Source organism: Crinia signifera, chromosome 12 (genome assembly GCF_055691185.1).
Source record: "Crinia signifera chromosome 12, ASM5569118v1, whole genome shotgun sequence".
Lineage (NCBI taxonomy): Eukaryota > Metazoa > Chordata > Amphibia > Anura > Myobatrachidae > Crinia > Crinia signifera.
The window spans coordinates 13,094,817-13,110,925 of NC_139228.1; the positions used below are offsets into that span (position 1 = coordinate 13,094,817).

Below are 16,109 nucleotides of genomic sequence, written 5' to 3' on the forward strand. Positions count from 1 at the left end.
ATAAAGAGTTTTCTTGGTTATTTTGTTTGTGTTTCTATAGACCAACAAGCTCTCCATTTACCACGGCGGGGATATGTGTAATATCTAACCCCCATCTATGTAAGGGAACAATGTTAAGATATGGGGCGTCATGCAGCTAAAAAAAACAAAAACGGAATCTTATCCTTGTCTTATCCCACAACTACTCCACTTTTATTTGAATGTTTTCTTGTTGGTTATGGAATATGTTCTTTATAAAGCTATTTAGTAATTAGGCGAATCTGAATGCTAACTTGATTCAGTGGGCGGTATTCAATGAGCCTGATTCGCCAGGTTTTTATGGCGAATTTGTGCTGTTTGGCGAATTTCTGACAAAAACGGTGAATCACCCTATTCAATGACCACATGGCGAATACATTTGAAGGTTTTTTTCACCATGATTCACCGAGTAGCAATCGCTATCTTTTTATGGTGAAGTGGAATGTGAACTTTTAAAATAAAGTGTTTTGTTTTTTTACATTTGGTGTCAAAAAATCAGGAATTTTATTCAGAGGAGGGGCATGCTATTTTTATTCATGTGCTGTAAGCACATGAATATATATTTAATTTTAAAAATAATATTATTTTTTTTAATTTATTTTTTACACAGCATCCAGCAGGTGGCGTCAGAGCGGAGCCGCTCATTACATATTCATATATTCACTGCACGATCATTTTGATCGTGTGTAGTGAATATACGCTCGCCTGCTGGCACCCCCGGGGGGGCAGCCTGTGCTGCCTGGCACCCGGGGAGCACACCTAACCCCCCACAAAGGTCTGGGCTAGGCAGAGAGACTACCATCTCTCTGCCTGGCACCATCCTGAGGCTCCCTGCGGCAATCGCCGCAGGAGCTCATATTCGCCAGTCAGGGGCTCGCTGCCCCTGACTCGTTGAATACCGGAGCCCGCCGGCTCCGGAACGTGGCGAATGTGCAGCGAATCCAAAAAAGGATTCGCTGCACCTCGCAGGTATTCACATTGAATACCGCCCAGTGACTTATTGGTAAAGGTGTCCACACAGGGTACATTTTGTACTACATGCGTTGTATGACTTCAAAGCTGATTTGGTTGCCATGGCACACTTCTCCACTGGTTTGTGAAGCACCCAATTAGAGGTTCCTATTGCAGAGCCCCCATTATAGTTATGCACAGGTTACCAAATAGGGTCCTTAAAGCACCCCAACGGTTCAGGTTTTTTAGTGCATCCATGGCTCGGCACCGATGGTTACATCCAATCTAATGAGGTATGAATTGTCACCTGCTGTACAGCTTTCAAATGTTGCCCAAGAACCGGTGCTTTACTATCAGCCCATATTTGGTATGTAAGTTTTAAATCCAAATTCAGGTAAAGGGACATCTTTATTACTGGAGCATGTTACAAAAATAACAGAAATAGACATTTAAGTAGATAGATGAATCCAGAACCCAGAAGCTGGTCTGACAGGACTCGGCTCTTGCAGTAATCACAGCATTAACATGGGCAGGTTACTGAATTTTCACTAGGAACTAGTGGGCCATCCCAGAGGCACAAAATTGGTTCCAGTGCATTGATAGGCTACAAAATAATTCAAAATGGCTGCCTCCATTGCAAGGAGGTGGCAAATCATTAACATACGAGAAAAGGCCACATGATCTGTTTCTCAGGGCTCAGGATCTGTAGGCACAGTATTGGTTGGTTTACTCAAAGTTCTGTAAGGTGCATGGTTGTAGGTTAGTGGAAAATACAAGAGAATTACAGGAACGTATTAATCAATGGACTCCGCCAATCAGCTGTACAGAAGAGTTGAGTGTAAGCATGGAATTGAAAGGCACTTGAGGCTTTAGGTAACCCTGTTTTGGAGGCCAAGTCCATGGCTTAATAAGGTCCGAGAGGTTCTGCAAAACGTGACTGTCAAAAGTGGCGTTCCCACTCTCCACCCCCCAACAACACAGCAATAGACCCCAAGCACGGAGTGGTTATTAGTCCTCAGGTTTTTTTCTTTAGATTCCCCACCGGAACTTGGACCAGTGTATCACAACATTACAGAAGGTCTTCGGAGGAAGTCTGTTTGGACAGCTGTGGCTTGGAGGCTTCAGATGATGGGAAGAAACGTTTTTGAAGGCATTTCGATCAGGAGTTAGGGAGAAGTCAGTAGAGCAGCATGGATAGTGTCATTCTCAAACTACCTTGCAGCAAGATAACTGGATAAGACACTACAAGATCGGGGGGTGAATTGAGTTTATCTCCGAGGATAGGACACGTAACGCACATGTCAGCAGCATATTCACAAAATATTCACAGTCTTCAATCTGGCTCCAGAATCCTCGTTACAAGCAGCGGAGTTGCAGACACGTTTTATAAAAGTCTTCACAGTTTCCGTTTCTACCAGCACTGTTACTTTTTCGGTTTAGGTTCAGTGTCTCCTGAAAACAATATAAATTATAATAAGCGATGTTCCGCAGGTGTCTTCTTAAAATAAGTTAGTCATGACAGGTCCACTTAATTGTGACTGCAGTACCCGAAGACAAACTGCAGGTGGCGCAATGTGCTAAACTGTATATTACAAACATTTCTGACAGTCCATGGACCCCTAGTCAGTGCTTACTAGTGGGCTTAGCTGCCTGACTAGGAGGGGAATTCTAATGCAATTAATACTACGCAGGGAGCTGTAGACCGGTTATTAAATTTTTATGAAATTATCTCTCATAAGCAGGGTATTATTTTCATAAAAAAATGTTTCTAGATTGTCGGCTAAACCGAGCGCTAGAAGTAATTTAGTGCAGAGGTCGGTGTATCGCTGCCTATTTGCACTTGCTGAGTAGGAACCTATTCCTTCCTTAGTCCAAATGAAATACAATATTCTAAGTATATAAGGGATGCAGTTGATTTCCTGGCTGCCGGAATGCCAACAGTCAGAATACCAACATCGAAATCACGACTTGCAGCCAAAAGACTGACCGCTTTCACCCTGAGCGTAAGTGTGTGGGACAGGTTAGTGTTGGGGGGGGGGGGGGGGGTAAGATTTATTTAGGCACTAGTGGGGGACTTAGGGTTAGTTTGTGGGCTAGATATCCTCAATGGTCTATGACCAATTCTAACTACTTTTGCCATAATGATGGTTCCCACCATCAATGCTACAGAGCTAGCATAATTGTTTATTTATATTTTCTCTTCAAGGTTTCCGGTCACGGAGCATAGCTCCGCCCAGACATCCACAAAGCCACACCCCTGGGTCCTGGTTGGCCCACAACTCAATATAAACTAAAGCAGGGGAGACCATCGGTGAGTGAAATAATCAATGGTTTCCTTGCGAATGGTCTCATACCATCCCCAGTCTTTTCCTACTGAAATATTACCTACCTGAATTTCTTGATGGCAACGAACAAAATCAAGCCGATACACAGCACTCCCCCCAGTGTTCCAAATATGATGGCGAGAATTTGGCCTTTAATAGAAAAAAAAAAAAGCAAAAGTTATTTTTCGGATTAGGCACACATGGTCTACACACTAGTTGACATACATAAGTGTTAGGTGAGATCTTATGGAATACAATTAAAATAAAATAATGTAAGAACAATCGGCGAACTTGAGAACCACAGAACTGATCTGGGTCATATACGTAGATAAAATAAAGGGACTTTACCTAAAGACAAGGCTGGTTCTGAAAAAGAAAAAGAAAACTGATTAATTTCCATTTATATTTATAACGACAGTAAAATATTCAAAGTTTAAAATATCATATTTGGCATAATACACAAGATTTAGAATATACTGCCCTCAGCATTGAATTCATGGAACTATCTGGCCTCACTATAGTATATGGAGATGTAATAGGATATGTATATGTGATCTCATCAGATGACCTGTAACGATGAGTGATTTCATCATAACAAGACCTAAACAACTACCTGCCCTCACCACAGCTGAGATCTATAGTTACCTGCCCTCATCACAGCTGAGATCTATAGTTCCCTGCCCTCACCACAGCTGAGATCTATAGTTCCCTGCCCTCACCTCAGCTGAGATCTATAGTTACCTGCCCTCACCACAGCTGAGATCTATAGTTACCTGCCCTCACCACAGCTGAGATCCTGCCCTCACCACAGCTGAGATCAATAGTTACCTGCCCTGAACACAGCGAGATATGTACAGCCACCTGCCCTCACCACAGCTAGATTTGTACAGCTACCTGCCCTCACCCCAGCTGGACATTTAGAGATATCACCAAAAATGGACATGACAGCGACCTGCCCTTATCCCAGCTACACTTGTACAGTGACCTGCCCTCACCACAGCTGGACATGTACAGTGACCTGCCCTCACCACAGCTGGACTTGTACAGCTACCTGCCCTCACTACAGCTGAACATTTAGCGATATCACCACAAATGGGCATGTCCGCTACCTGCCCTCACCCCAGCTAGACTTGTACAGCAACCTGCCCTCACCACAGCTGGACATTTAGAGATATCACCACTAATGGACATGTCCGCTACCTGCCCTCACCCCAGCTAGATTTGTACAGCTACCTGCCCTTACCACAGCTAGACTTGTACAGCGACCTGCCCTCACCACAGCTGGACTTGTACAGCTACCTTCCCTCACCACAGCTGGACTTGTACAGCTACCTGCCCTCACCACAGCTGAACATTTAGCGATATCACCACAAATGGGCATGTCCGCTACCTGCCCTCACCCCAGCTAGACTTGTACAGCAACCTGCCCTCACCACAGCTGGACATTTAGCGATATCACCACTAATGGACATGTCCGCTACCTGCCCTCACCCCAGCTAGATTTGTACAGCTACCTGCCCTTACCACAGCTGGACTTGTACAACAACCTGCCCTCACCACAGCTGGACATTTAGAGCTATCACCACAAATGGACATTACTGCCTACCCGCCCTCACCACAGTGGGACTTTCAGCTGGACATTTAGAGATATCTACCTCACCATAACTAGATATTTAGGGGTATCTGGCTACATATGTTAAGTATTTATAAGGATTTAAATCAAACTAATTAACAAACAAAGGTAGAATAGACTGCTACTGGTTTAAAAAAATGTCAAGGCCCCAGGATACAATGCACTCACTTATCTCAAAGGAAGAGTATACGGTCCTCTGGTTCAGCGGCTGGGGGTCTCTGAAATTATTTTGCAGTAACCCCGGTGGTGAACTGGCTTGGGCCGCATAGAGCGTTGCACTTAATTTCTGCATCTACAAACAGAAATGAGAGAACATGAAACATTGTGCGCCAGCAGCCATTTTGTGGGCTGTACCAATGTTCCCGAGAACACGGCTTCATTACGGATCTCATAAAATGGCCGCTGCCGTGAAGCATTGCTCACACGGGCACCTTAATGCGATACTTCTTTTTGTTTGTGCATAAAAATAACCATTAACATGAAATAAAACAATTTGTTTAACGAAAACCTTTCATCGGGCAGCAATTCCTCTCATGAAAGCAGAATAACAATTCTATCCTTTATAAGTAGATTAATTAGCACATTTCTGTTTGTATACATAGAGGCTTTAGCCTCCCACTGCCCCAATCCCAACCAAACAATCGGCTACAGTTTCACATTACAGAGTGGACAGAGGACGCTTTATCTCTATGTATCGGCCTTATTAGTAAGCAGAATAAAGTGTCACTTAAACTGCAATTTATAAGGATCCCCGTCTGCCTTTGTCTTTATAGGGGGAAGGGTGTTCAGCTCGCTCTAACTCAGCAGATATGGCGATGCTGTAATACATATCTATGAGGTAAATTTACTAAGATGAGAGTACTATTAAAGCTGGGATGTTGCCCATAGCAACCAATCACATTCTATTATCTTCTAGAACGGCATGGCCAACCTGCGGCCCCCCAGCTGTTGTGAAACTACAAGTCCCATCATGCCTTGCCACAGTTTTGCTATTAGGGAATGCTAAAACTATTGCAAGGCATGCTGGAATGTGTAGTATCACAATGGCTGGAGGGCTGCAGGTTGGACATGCCTGTTCTAGAAGATAATATAATGTGATTGGTTGCTATGGGCAACAGCCCACCTTTTAATAGAACTCCCATCTTAGTAAATTTACCCCTCGTAATTATAGTAATATAAAATTATTAAGAGCGAGGAGGGGAAGATGGGGCAGAGAGGAGTGATGTGGAGTCAGAGATGGATGCTACGACGACGGTCGCTGCGTCTCTGTATGCAGGGACTATACGAAATGATGCTTCTGCAGCGCAGACGCCATAACAAAAAAGGTGCTCAGTGCATCGGATCGCCATTGGCCATGTGAGAAACTCTACGTTTATGCAGAATGGGCAACCGAACGCCACTGCCAGGGTCAGTAAGTCTGCACTGGAAGACACTGGTTCAGAAAAACATGGCCGAACTGTGTGTCTTTCAGAAATGGACACCGACTCTGCAAACGGAGATGGTACAATTCTATTCTCTGTGGCAGTAATATCAGGAACAATGTCCTCCTCCTGCTTACCTCTGACGTAACTGAGAATTATGCTACAACAGACTTACTACGCACTTATATGGACACACTCTGGCCGACAGCCATGATACACTCATTAATCATGGCTAAGAAACACATGTGCTCAGTGATTTCCACAAGTCCTCCATCACCTCCTACAGCAAAGGATAACAAGAAGAGCCTTCACCCAGCATACGGACAGAGCGGCATAACCGGGCATTTAACTCTTAGTGCCACAGGTACTAAGCTTAGAAAGTGATAAAATGAAGAGTGATAAACCACCAGCCATTCAGCTTCTAACTGCCATGCTACAGGTTGGGTTTGAAAAATGAAAGGTAGGAGCTGATTGGTTGGTGGTTTATCACTCTCCATTTTATCACTTTTCAAGGCTTAGTACATCTCACCCTTTTTTAGTTCAGAGTCTGGTGATGGCAATACAAGGAAAGTACAGACTCCTGACTAGGGCTCAATGAGTGCAAAGGGGCCCGGATTACTCTAATTGGTTAGGGTTTTTTTAATCAACAAACAGTTGAGTCCCAAACATTATCTGGCTGTGGGCCCTTCATCAGGCTGTGATAGGAAAGTGATTAATGTCCGCCCACAACATGTCTGCTCCCGCTGTCTGTGGGTGACGATAGGGTGTATGACATCGTCCACTTACCTGGGAGACTGAGATCTGTGCTGCGTTCCAGAAGACGGTCCACCGTACACTCTGATAGCAGGGCGGTGTTGTTAGGGAGCCACTGTATCGGAAATACTTGTCCATACTCTCAGGAAGCAGCTGCTCCACATTGAAAGACGGGATTTGTGCTGTCTGACCTGCAGAGGACATCAGTGCCATTAGGACGTTCCTGCCTGATGTATCTGGTTGTCTCACCAGGGATGTGAGCAGAAGAGGTGGCAGCGAGTTAGTGGAGACTTGTGTCGTTAGGTTATGTAAAGGAGAATGATTGTGCTAATTTCATCATCGCCACAGTGTGCATTGCAGTGGGCAATTCTGGTCAAATGCTCATCTGGGAAAACTGCCTGCTCTCAGGAGCCTTGGAAATGGCTCCTTACTACGGGAGACTGTCATTTGGGAAGTGTAGGCCACTGTGGTTTAAAGCAGTGGTACTCAAACATTACTCACTTACATTACATTAGCCCTTGGGGCAGTGATCCTTATGTCACTGTTTTCCTTATGTGTCTAATTACCACCTTGATGTACTCCCCACCCTCCAGCCTGCCCCACCATTACAGGATCTACCACAGGTAGAGAACCGGGGCAATTAGCAGGCCAGCAGAATGGAAGATTCGGGCAAGTAGAGAAGAGAACAGGACCAGAGGAAGGAGAGGAGACAGAACCATTGGGTAGGTGAAGATGGGAAGACAGATCCATTGGAAGGAGGTCAGTATAAGGGGGGGACGGGGGGGACAGGAGCTGGGGTAAGCCAGGACAGAGCCTCTGGAACCTTTATTCCATTGCGCAGTGTTTATTTAGGAGGACAGTTCCTTGTTTTCTGTTACAATCTTGGAGCCCTTTTCTACATTACAGGACATACAGGAACCCACATTGCCATATGTCACGTGTACTACTTATAATCACTGAGAGCTGATGAGTATATGATGAATATATATATATATATATATATATATATAAAGGGCTATACATATGTAATGTAGGTGCATGGATGTTATAGATCAGAAATATAGATGAAGGGCTGTACATATGTAATATATATAAAACATGACGCACGTGCAGAAACTAAAGGTGTACAAATATGATGTGCATGTGATGCGGTTGCGTTACACTTTGTAAATGACCTCCGTAGATGGCAGAGATAACATTCCTCACCTGCGTAGCGGACTCTATCCAGATAATTAAGAATGTTGTTGTATCCTGTATTCTCCATAGTCCCGATCTGCATTATGCGGGTTTAAGAAGAAAATAAAACTTCAGATTAGTGGGAAATCCATCATCCACAAGCAGCAGAGCATCAATGTAAACACAGATTCCCATCTCCCATCACATCCCTACAGGAAGTGTATACGGCTACCTCGAGAGCTACCAACAGTGCATGTTTTGCAGGTCTCCTCACAGAATCACAAGTGAGCTAATTAGCTCCATCTGTGTATCTGTGTCAGTGATTAATGAGTGCAGCTGTGCAGCACCTAGGTTGTCTGGAAAATGTGAACTGTTGGTAGCTCTCGAGGGCTAGGGTTGGCTACCACTGGTGTAGACTGTCCATGTGCTATTGGCATCCCCACAACAGGTAAAATAATAATATTTTTCTATTTAATTTACAGCCGATAAAGTCTAATCAAGGAGAGGTTTCCTACGTCTTGAGGACTTGAACATATTGACGCTCTATATGTCTTCCTGCAACATTTGCTTCATTTTGTCGGCTTCTCTCTGGCTTTTCTCATCATCCGGGTGAGTTCTTGCCTCTTTTTTTTTCTAGTTATATTCAACACAAAACTGCTTTCTAACAGTATGCAATGTGTAGCGCTCACTACAGCTGTGCCATATCCAAGATATACACCTCTGTCAGGTAATATACATACATGGCTGACATGAACTCAAAAGGGATTTTACACTTCGTCACTTCCTTTCCCAGTTTTTCAGGCTTCTGCTCTGGTTTAAAACGCGTGGTGTTAACTATAGAACTCTTATCTAATACAATGAGACTGTACCTCATAGGCAGGTAAATGGAAGAAAAGAAAGGCACAACACGTTTTTCACCTCAATTAAGATCCCCAGCACAGCCAGCCCATTCGGCTTGTTTACAGCATCATTGATGGTGGAATATTTGTCAGAGTTGTAATGGACGATATGTAGCTGGTTTGGGAACAAAAAAAATGGATATATAAAATAATAATATTTCCTATTGAGCAACCTCATTTCTATAGATGACTTTGCCCCATGAAAATAGGCTGAAGAGAGACTGTTCCACAAAGTTTGCAGTCTAATATATATATATACATATATATATACTGTATATATTATATAAAATCTTACTTCCACGTGAAGTGAATGTGGAATATCCAGTCCAGGATTTAAAGCGGCAGCAGCAGGACTAATTAGATCCAGTCTGGGTTTTCCTAAGATTTTTTGTGCATCGCTGTCTGCTAATTAAACAGATTTTACTTCCTTTTATATGTTTTTTCCAGAGCAGAGGGTTAGTGTTTCCAATGCCTTTTAGTGGCTGGGCAATAGGCTGGATGTGGGCATTATGCTAGGGATCTCTGAAGTGTCCCCGCATTGTGAAGCCTATGTGTTGTCTTCAGGAATACCTGCCATGCTGTAACATGAGAATTGCCAAGCTGTTAACCTGGTGCGCTGTCCACATGCTACAAATAAATAACCAGACTTCATTTCCATCCAGTGTATGTGATCCGATTTTCCGGTGGCTTAATAACCTCCAAGAAATAACAGTATAAGGAATAAACCTGCCCTGAGGAGCTTGCAGTCTAGTTAGTCACATATCAGATCACTGTACGAATGAGCTTACAATCTATAATTGATATCAAACAAGGATATTCTGGTGAGAAGAATTTGCGGCCAAATAGCGCAATGAGGGACCCCGATGTGTTCATCAGGGTGAGATTATTTTATACGTTACAATGGCGTAATCCTGTGTTATTGTACAAGGATTGCACATGGGCCGGGGAGGGTGATGTTTTGCTGACGCTGCTGTCTGAGTTATGAAGGGCCCTTTGTTTGTTGTGCTTTGAGCCCTACGGGGCCGCTGGCCGCAGGCAGTAAGCACATTCCTCTGCCAGCAGCACAGAGCTTGCAGGTTTATAATCCTGCTGCGGGAACTGTACTAGAAAATTAACATTATCCCACTGTGAATAAAATCAGTTTAACCTTTTTCTACGTAGTGCACTTGTACACAACACTAAAATCTCACCAATAAAACACACACACACACACACACACACACACACACACACACACACACTTGCCTGCTGTCTTGATTGTTTTCAGGAGATCATTGGGATCTGTGATCCACGTGGTGGTCTGGGGGAATGCCCACCTGCTGCAAGTGTTTGGTCATCAGTCAGCAGGTGGTGCAATATCCCTTATGTTCTGCTTGATTGGACCACCCAACCGATTGAGCGCAGTCTGTTTGCAGAGCGCCTATTGAGGGGTATGCAATGCTCTGACGGCAAGCGATGATGGCAAGCAGTACCGATAGCGCGCCGTCAGAGTATTCACCTGTCTCCCCTTCACTCGCTGTTTCCACCTCACTGGTTCTTTTCAGCAAGTGTGGCCATTAAAACGGCGGGGCTTGCCACAAAATGGAGCGGACTCGCTGTTTAAGGGGATCCCTCTGATGGTGCGGATTTCACCCTAACATTGAATATGGCGAGGTGCCTTCCTCGCCGAAAAATAAGCCGTACTCGCCGTATAAAGTCACATTTCAGCTGCATTCAATGGAGGCGTGCCGGAGAGATTTCGGTCTATACAGAGTTGTGCGTAATCATAACTACGCCTGGTTATAGAAGGGTATTTTGGACCAAATATAGTAGGACTGTTGCAAATGTGCGCTCGTTATAGCTACGATTATGACACCAAGCCTACGGATTGGGATGGTCCAGCCACAAAGATGCGCACAGCTGTAATATATATATACACAACTAATGTATAGGTGGAAATGAGCATTATTTTTATGCATGCAATGTGGGAGCAGTTAGGATTTGCGTTCAGAACTGCATTAGACCGTATGACTGTTCCTAGTAGTGCTGGACACAGGGATGTCTCTATATCGGGCTCTATCGCAGAGGTTGTGGTCAGGTAATGATCACAGATCACCACTGATGAGTTTTGTAATACAGCACATGTGTGATATTGGAGTTTTTGTGGCTGTAAGTCGGCAATGGCAAACTGGTCACATGTTGACTGGTGGGAGTGTAATAAGATACCGGTGCAAGACTACGCTCCACTTTCCACCAGGCCACGTCTCCTTTTAAGGCTCACCAAAGGCATTAGGTGGAGCAGCCAGATGTACTGATGCTAAACCAAGGTGTTCTGCTTTGTTGTTTTACTTATACCACCTGGCAATTACCCGGCATTTTTGAGTGCCGGGTGCAACCGAACCCCGTTCACACCACCCGCAAATTACCGCGTTAAAGCTTTTCAACTTGATAATTTGCTGAAAAACCTGTTTTTTTTGGTGGTGTGAAAGGGTAACACAAGTCTTAAATCCCGGCACACCGACCCTGGTCAAGATCAGGGTTGGAGTGCCGGGATTTAAGATCCGTGTTGACCCTTTCACGCCGCTGAAAAACCCAGGTTCTTCAGCAAATTACTGGGTTGAAAAGCTTTAACCTGGTAATTTGCTTCTTGGTGTAAAAGGGGTATTACTGACCCCTTAGGTGATTGGCCAGATCTGACAATGACCGAAGTGTGACCAGCTTTTTCCCTGCTGTAATTGGTTGGTTCGATCAGTACATCGCGATGAAGGTCACATGTCACATGACGACCCTCAGTTCAGAGTCACGACCCCGGCAACGTCATTCTCTGTCTCATGCAATGTTTTTGTGATCCAGCAGAATCTTATTTCATTAACTGAATTGAAGTAGGTCCAACTAATATAATAAAAGGATAGACTTGTTTCATGTCCTTCTGATGCTATTAGAATCCCGTCATGTTAGCGTTTCTAGTCTGACCCCTCTGGCGGCTTTGGCAGCCGGAGAAAGGATAAACGTTTCCAACAGAGAAAAGATTTTCCTGAGCTGGACCCTGCCTAATGCTACAAACCATGCAATAAGAATATAAGCCTTAACCTTAAGCTAATTGTAGTCGCGCACCAAGTATTTCAGTCATTTGCATATCTCTACCCAGAATTCCTAGGGAGAGGTTTAATCCTGCGCCCATCAGTTCTATGCTGCTTAACTTGGTAGAGAAAAACAAAAAACATGGTGCTATAGCGGTGTATAACGGAAAGGTACAGTGCAAGACAAGTCGCGTACGCACTAGACCATATATCGTTAACGATCTGCACTATAACTGCATCAGTAATGATATATCATGGATATGGTCAAGTGTAAACAACTGGTGGCCTAATTCAGAAACAAACGCAAATTACCAGAATTCGCTAATAGGTAGGGACGGCCGTCATTGTCTTTGCCATCAATGGTAAAAGTGCAACTGGCCATCGATGGTGTAAAACTATGCAATGAATGACCATTGATAGTTTTACATATTGATGGTCATCCATTATGCTTCACTGATTGGCCTGTGGCCCAATCAATACACATGGGTGGGGCTTTGTGTGTGTTGGGGGCGGAGCTGAGCTCCATTTTCCTGCACTTTGAAAAAACAAACGAGCAAACATCGATGGCAAAAGTATTCAGCATCGGCAATAAACCATCGATGATTCTAAATCATTGCTGGTCGATGGTCATCCCTACTAATAGGCCGTTTTCAACAATCTGCAAAAATCTGCAAAAAATACTTTTTGCTGCAGTCGCATTGCGAAAAATGCAACTAAGGGACAACAGGGGCAGCAATGGGTTGGGGAAGCAGTAATATCGGGGCATTAGATCAGCATCACGGTTTGGACAACGCAGGCGAGTCCGGACTGTTTGGAGGGAGGGGGGCTTCCAAATGTCGTATGCTGCCAATTTACCAAAAAGATGGTGGCCCTGGGCCCGGGGACTACTCTTTAATGGGCAAGATGTATCAATCTTCAAGAAGTGATAAAGTGGAGAGTGATAAACCACCAGCCAATCAGCTCCTTACTATCATTTTTCAAACCCAGCCTGTGAAATTGCAGGTAGGATCTGTTTATCACTCTCTATTTTAGCACTTCTTGCAGCTTGATACATCTGGCCTAATTAGTAAATGCTTCGTGTTGCACCTTCGTCGAGCACACACGCTGGAATGCTGGGACATATTTAGCCTGTTCCTGCTTACACATCTACTACAGCTGCCCCCGGGATAACCTATGACCCCGAAATAAACTATGACCCCGCAATAACCTATGAATACAACGTGCATGTACCACGGGTGACCTGTACAGTCTGACTTACGCTTGGTAATTACACATTTATTTCCAGCCTTATATCTGGCTGCTCGCTTCTCATTTCATGCATATTGCCTTTATCTATATTACGTACACATGATGCACTTTTATAGTTTATCTATTCTCTACTTTTTAAGTACATTATTATTATTATTATTATTATTATTATTATTATTATTATTATTATTATTACTGGATGCTGCATCAACTGTTTTTCTTGTCACCTTTTTTTTTTTGTTTTGGATTTTTGAGAATCAGGAACCAATATGATTCTAGCTTTTATCCTCTAGAAGGTGCTAGATAAATGTTAAGTAGAATCTGATTGGTTGCTGTGGACAACATCTTTCACTTCTAAAACTCACACTTTAGTAAATGTACCCGCTCTGTACTTTACATTCGCACTAATATTACTGGGCGCCAGAACATTTTGCTTTTTCGCTGTAATTTATGTTTGTGGCCCACAAACAGGTTTGTCATTCGCTGTGTTGTGGGCCACAATGGCCATAAACATGCTGCACTGCAGATGGGACAGATGTAACATGTGCAGAGAGAGTTATGTAGCCCATACACTTACGTGATATTGCATGCAATCATTTGATTTTGACAACATCTGTTCGATAAATCGAATGATTGTATGCACATTTTATGGACCATGCGATGCGATGCACGGGCACCCGGGTGAATGTCGCGCCGATAGATAGTATGTGCTGCACATAATATCTATCAAATTGATGGAGCGATCAGATGTTGTTTTTAACCACATGTGATCACTCGAATGCAATCCATGGGTGGGGGGCTGGAAGGAACGCTTGTGGTGGCGGTGGCGGGTTTGGGAAGAGGGAGTCGGAGGGACCGCTGGCGGAGTCAGTCTAGGTAATTTAATGCTATGAAGGAGCGCTAGCAGGCGGTGGGGGTCAACGGTGGTGGCAGAATTTGAAAATAAACTGTTAAACACTGGGTGGCCCTCTGATTGGCTGAGCTCTCTCAATCAGCCAATCAAAGGGCCACCTAGTGCTTAAAAAAAAAATCTAATTCTGCTGCTGCGATGACCCCTGCCGCCAGCTAGCGCTCCTTCACAGCGCTACACAACTCCACTGCCCTCTGCCCGCCCTGTCTAAGCACCTGATGTTCCATCGCCATCGATGGCATGCAACATCGGGTGCTGAAAGGGGGCAATTTTTGCACCACAAGATGCGATCGGAAGCGATGGACATCGCACTTCCATGTCGCATCACCTCCGATCGCATAAGTGTATGGGCAGCATAAGATTTGAGTGGGGTGAGTTCAAACTGATATCTAAATAGCAGTGTAAGAATAAAGCAGCCAGTATTTGCCTTGCACAGAAATAAAATAACTCACCCAAATCTAACTCACATGTTACATCTGCCCCACCTGCAGTGCAGCATGGTTTTGCCCTACGATCATGCCTGAATTAGGCCCACTACCCTCAGTTCTCTGTATTGCAGTGGGCGGTGTGATGTGGCAGCACATACACCTGTAGTTACCCTCAAGGCCACAGTCCTTCCTGGGTTGTAAAGCTGCAGCTCCAGGCCTCCACATACAGCAGGCCCGTCATCATGATGCTGCTCATAAGGGCTACATTTACTAAAGGTAACTAACAACCAATCAGGTTTTATCTTTCATTTCTCTATTGCATAATCAAAAAAAATTATATCCCTTTGGTTGCTATGGGCAACATCCACACTCTTCACTCTTACAACAGTTACTAACTTTCCCCCTAAGCCTTAAAACTGTATTTCCTGTTTTTTTCACACAATTCTGCAATATTTCTATTATTATGTATTTAGAGCAGACGTTGGGGATGATAGTGTAAGGGGTGTACACGTCCGCATTGTCACTGCCCACACCCCTGCTGTAACCCTTTATCCGTCTTTGGTTGCCCTAAAATCTTACCTCTGCCGGGTACACCTTCCCATCGATCTGGTGCTCAGACCCTTCTCGTAGAGCCATGTTACCCCAGTGTAGGTGGAGCTGGACGGCCGTGAAGTTATAAGAGAGACCGCGGAGGCGCATGGATGATGGTAGGGAAAGCACAACTGGAAAACAAAGGCAGAACATTCACATCAGAAAGTGACGGCACTTTGTACACTTTCCCTTACATCAGCATGTCCCTTACGTACTGTACAATTAATCACATCCCTCAGCGTCGTCTTCCTGGCAGAGCAGGCATACAGCGTTTTTCCGCAAGTTCACGCAAAGAAAAACAAAGTCCCTCATTGTGTGACCATGTCTCCCCCAGCCCCGACACCTTACACCTGATGTTGGGACAGTAAGACTAATATGAGGCGAATCTAATGGGTGTGAGGAGAAACAATGGTCAACCTGCTCTGGCCTGCCGGGAAATCAGACTGAGAAAAAGAACATTACACAAGCGAGAGGCCTTGTTACCTTACTTGAAGAACCACCCTAGTAATTAGGAACATTGGGGACTGTTTAAAAGTTTTCAGAACTTGTTAGCGGTGATCCTGAATGGGGATTGTTTAGGAAACTTCTGCCTCACTGAACTGTATGATCCCTGGAAGCCAAGTTCCTGTGTTATTAATGCTAATCATTACAATTTCTCAGGACAGAGCAATAGGATGTGAGTGTAGGGAGCGTGACAC

At 44.3% G+C, this 16,109-nt stretch overlaps 1 protein-coding gene across 1 annotated transcript in view; it reads right to left on the bottom strand.

Moving 5' to 3' along the window:
• Positions 1–1,358: 1,358 nt before the first annotated feature.
• CA14 (carbonic anhydrase 14) overlaps positions 1,359–16,109 on the bottom strand; it is a 35,297-nt gene continuing 20,546 nt past the window's right edge. Inside the window, exons 4-11 of the mRNA XM_083167156.1 lie at positions 15,400–15,542; positions 9,195–9,290; positions 8,307–8,373; positions 7,134–7,291; positions 5,095–5,218; positions 3,642–3,659; positions 3,359–3,443; positions 1,359–2,421 (exon numbers count right to left, since the gene is read on the bottom strand). Of these exons, the coding sequence (XP_083023282.1) occupies positions 2,412–2,421; positions 3,359–3,443; positions 3,642–3,659; positions 5,095–5,218; positions 7,134–7,291; positions 8,307–8,373; positions 9,195–9,290; positions 15,400–15,542 (701 nt within the window). The 3' untranslated portion in view covers positions 1,359–2,411. The remainder of the gene's footprint in view (positions 2,422–3,358; positions 3,444–3,641; positions 3,660–5,094; positions 5,219–7,133; positions 7,292–8,306; positions 8,374–9,194; positions 9,291–15,399; positions 15,543–16,109) is intronic.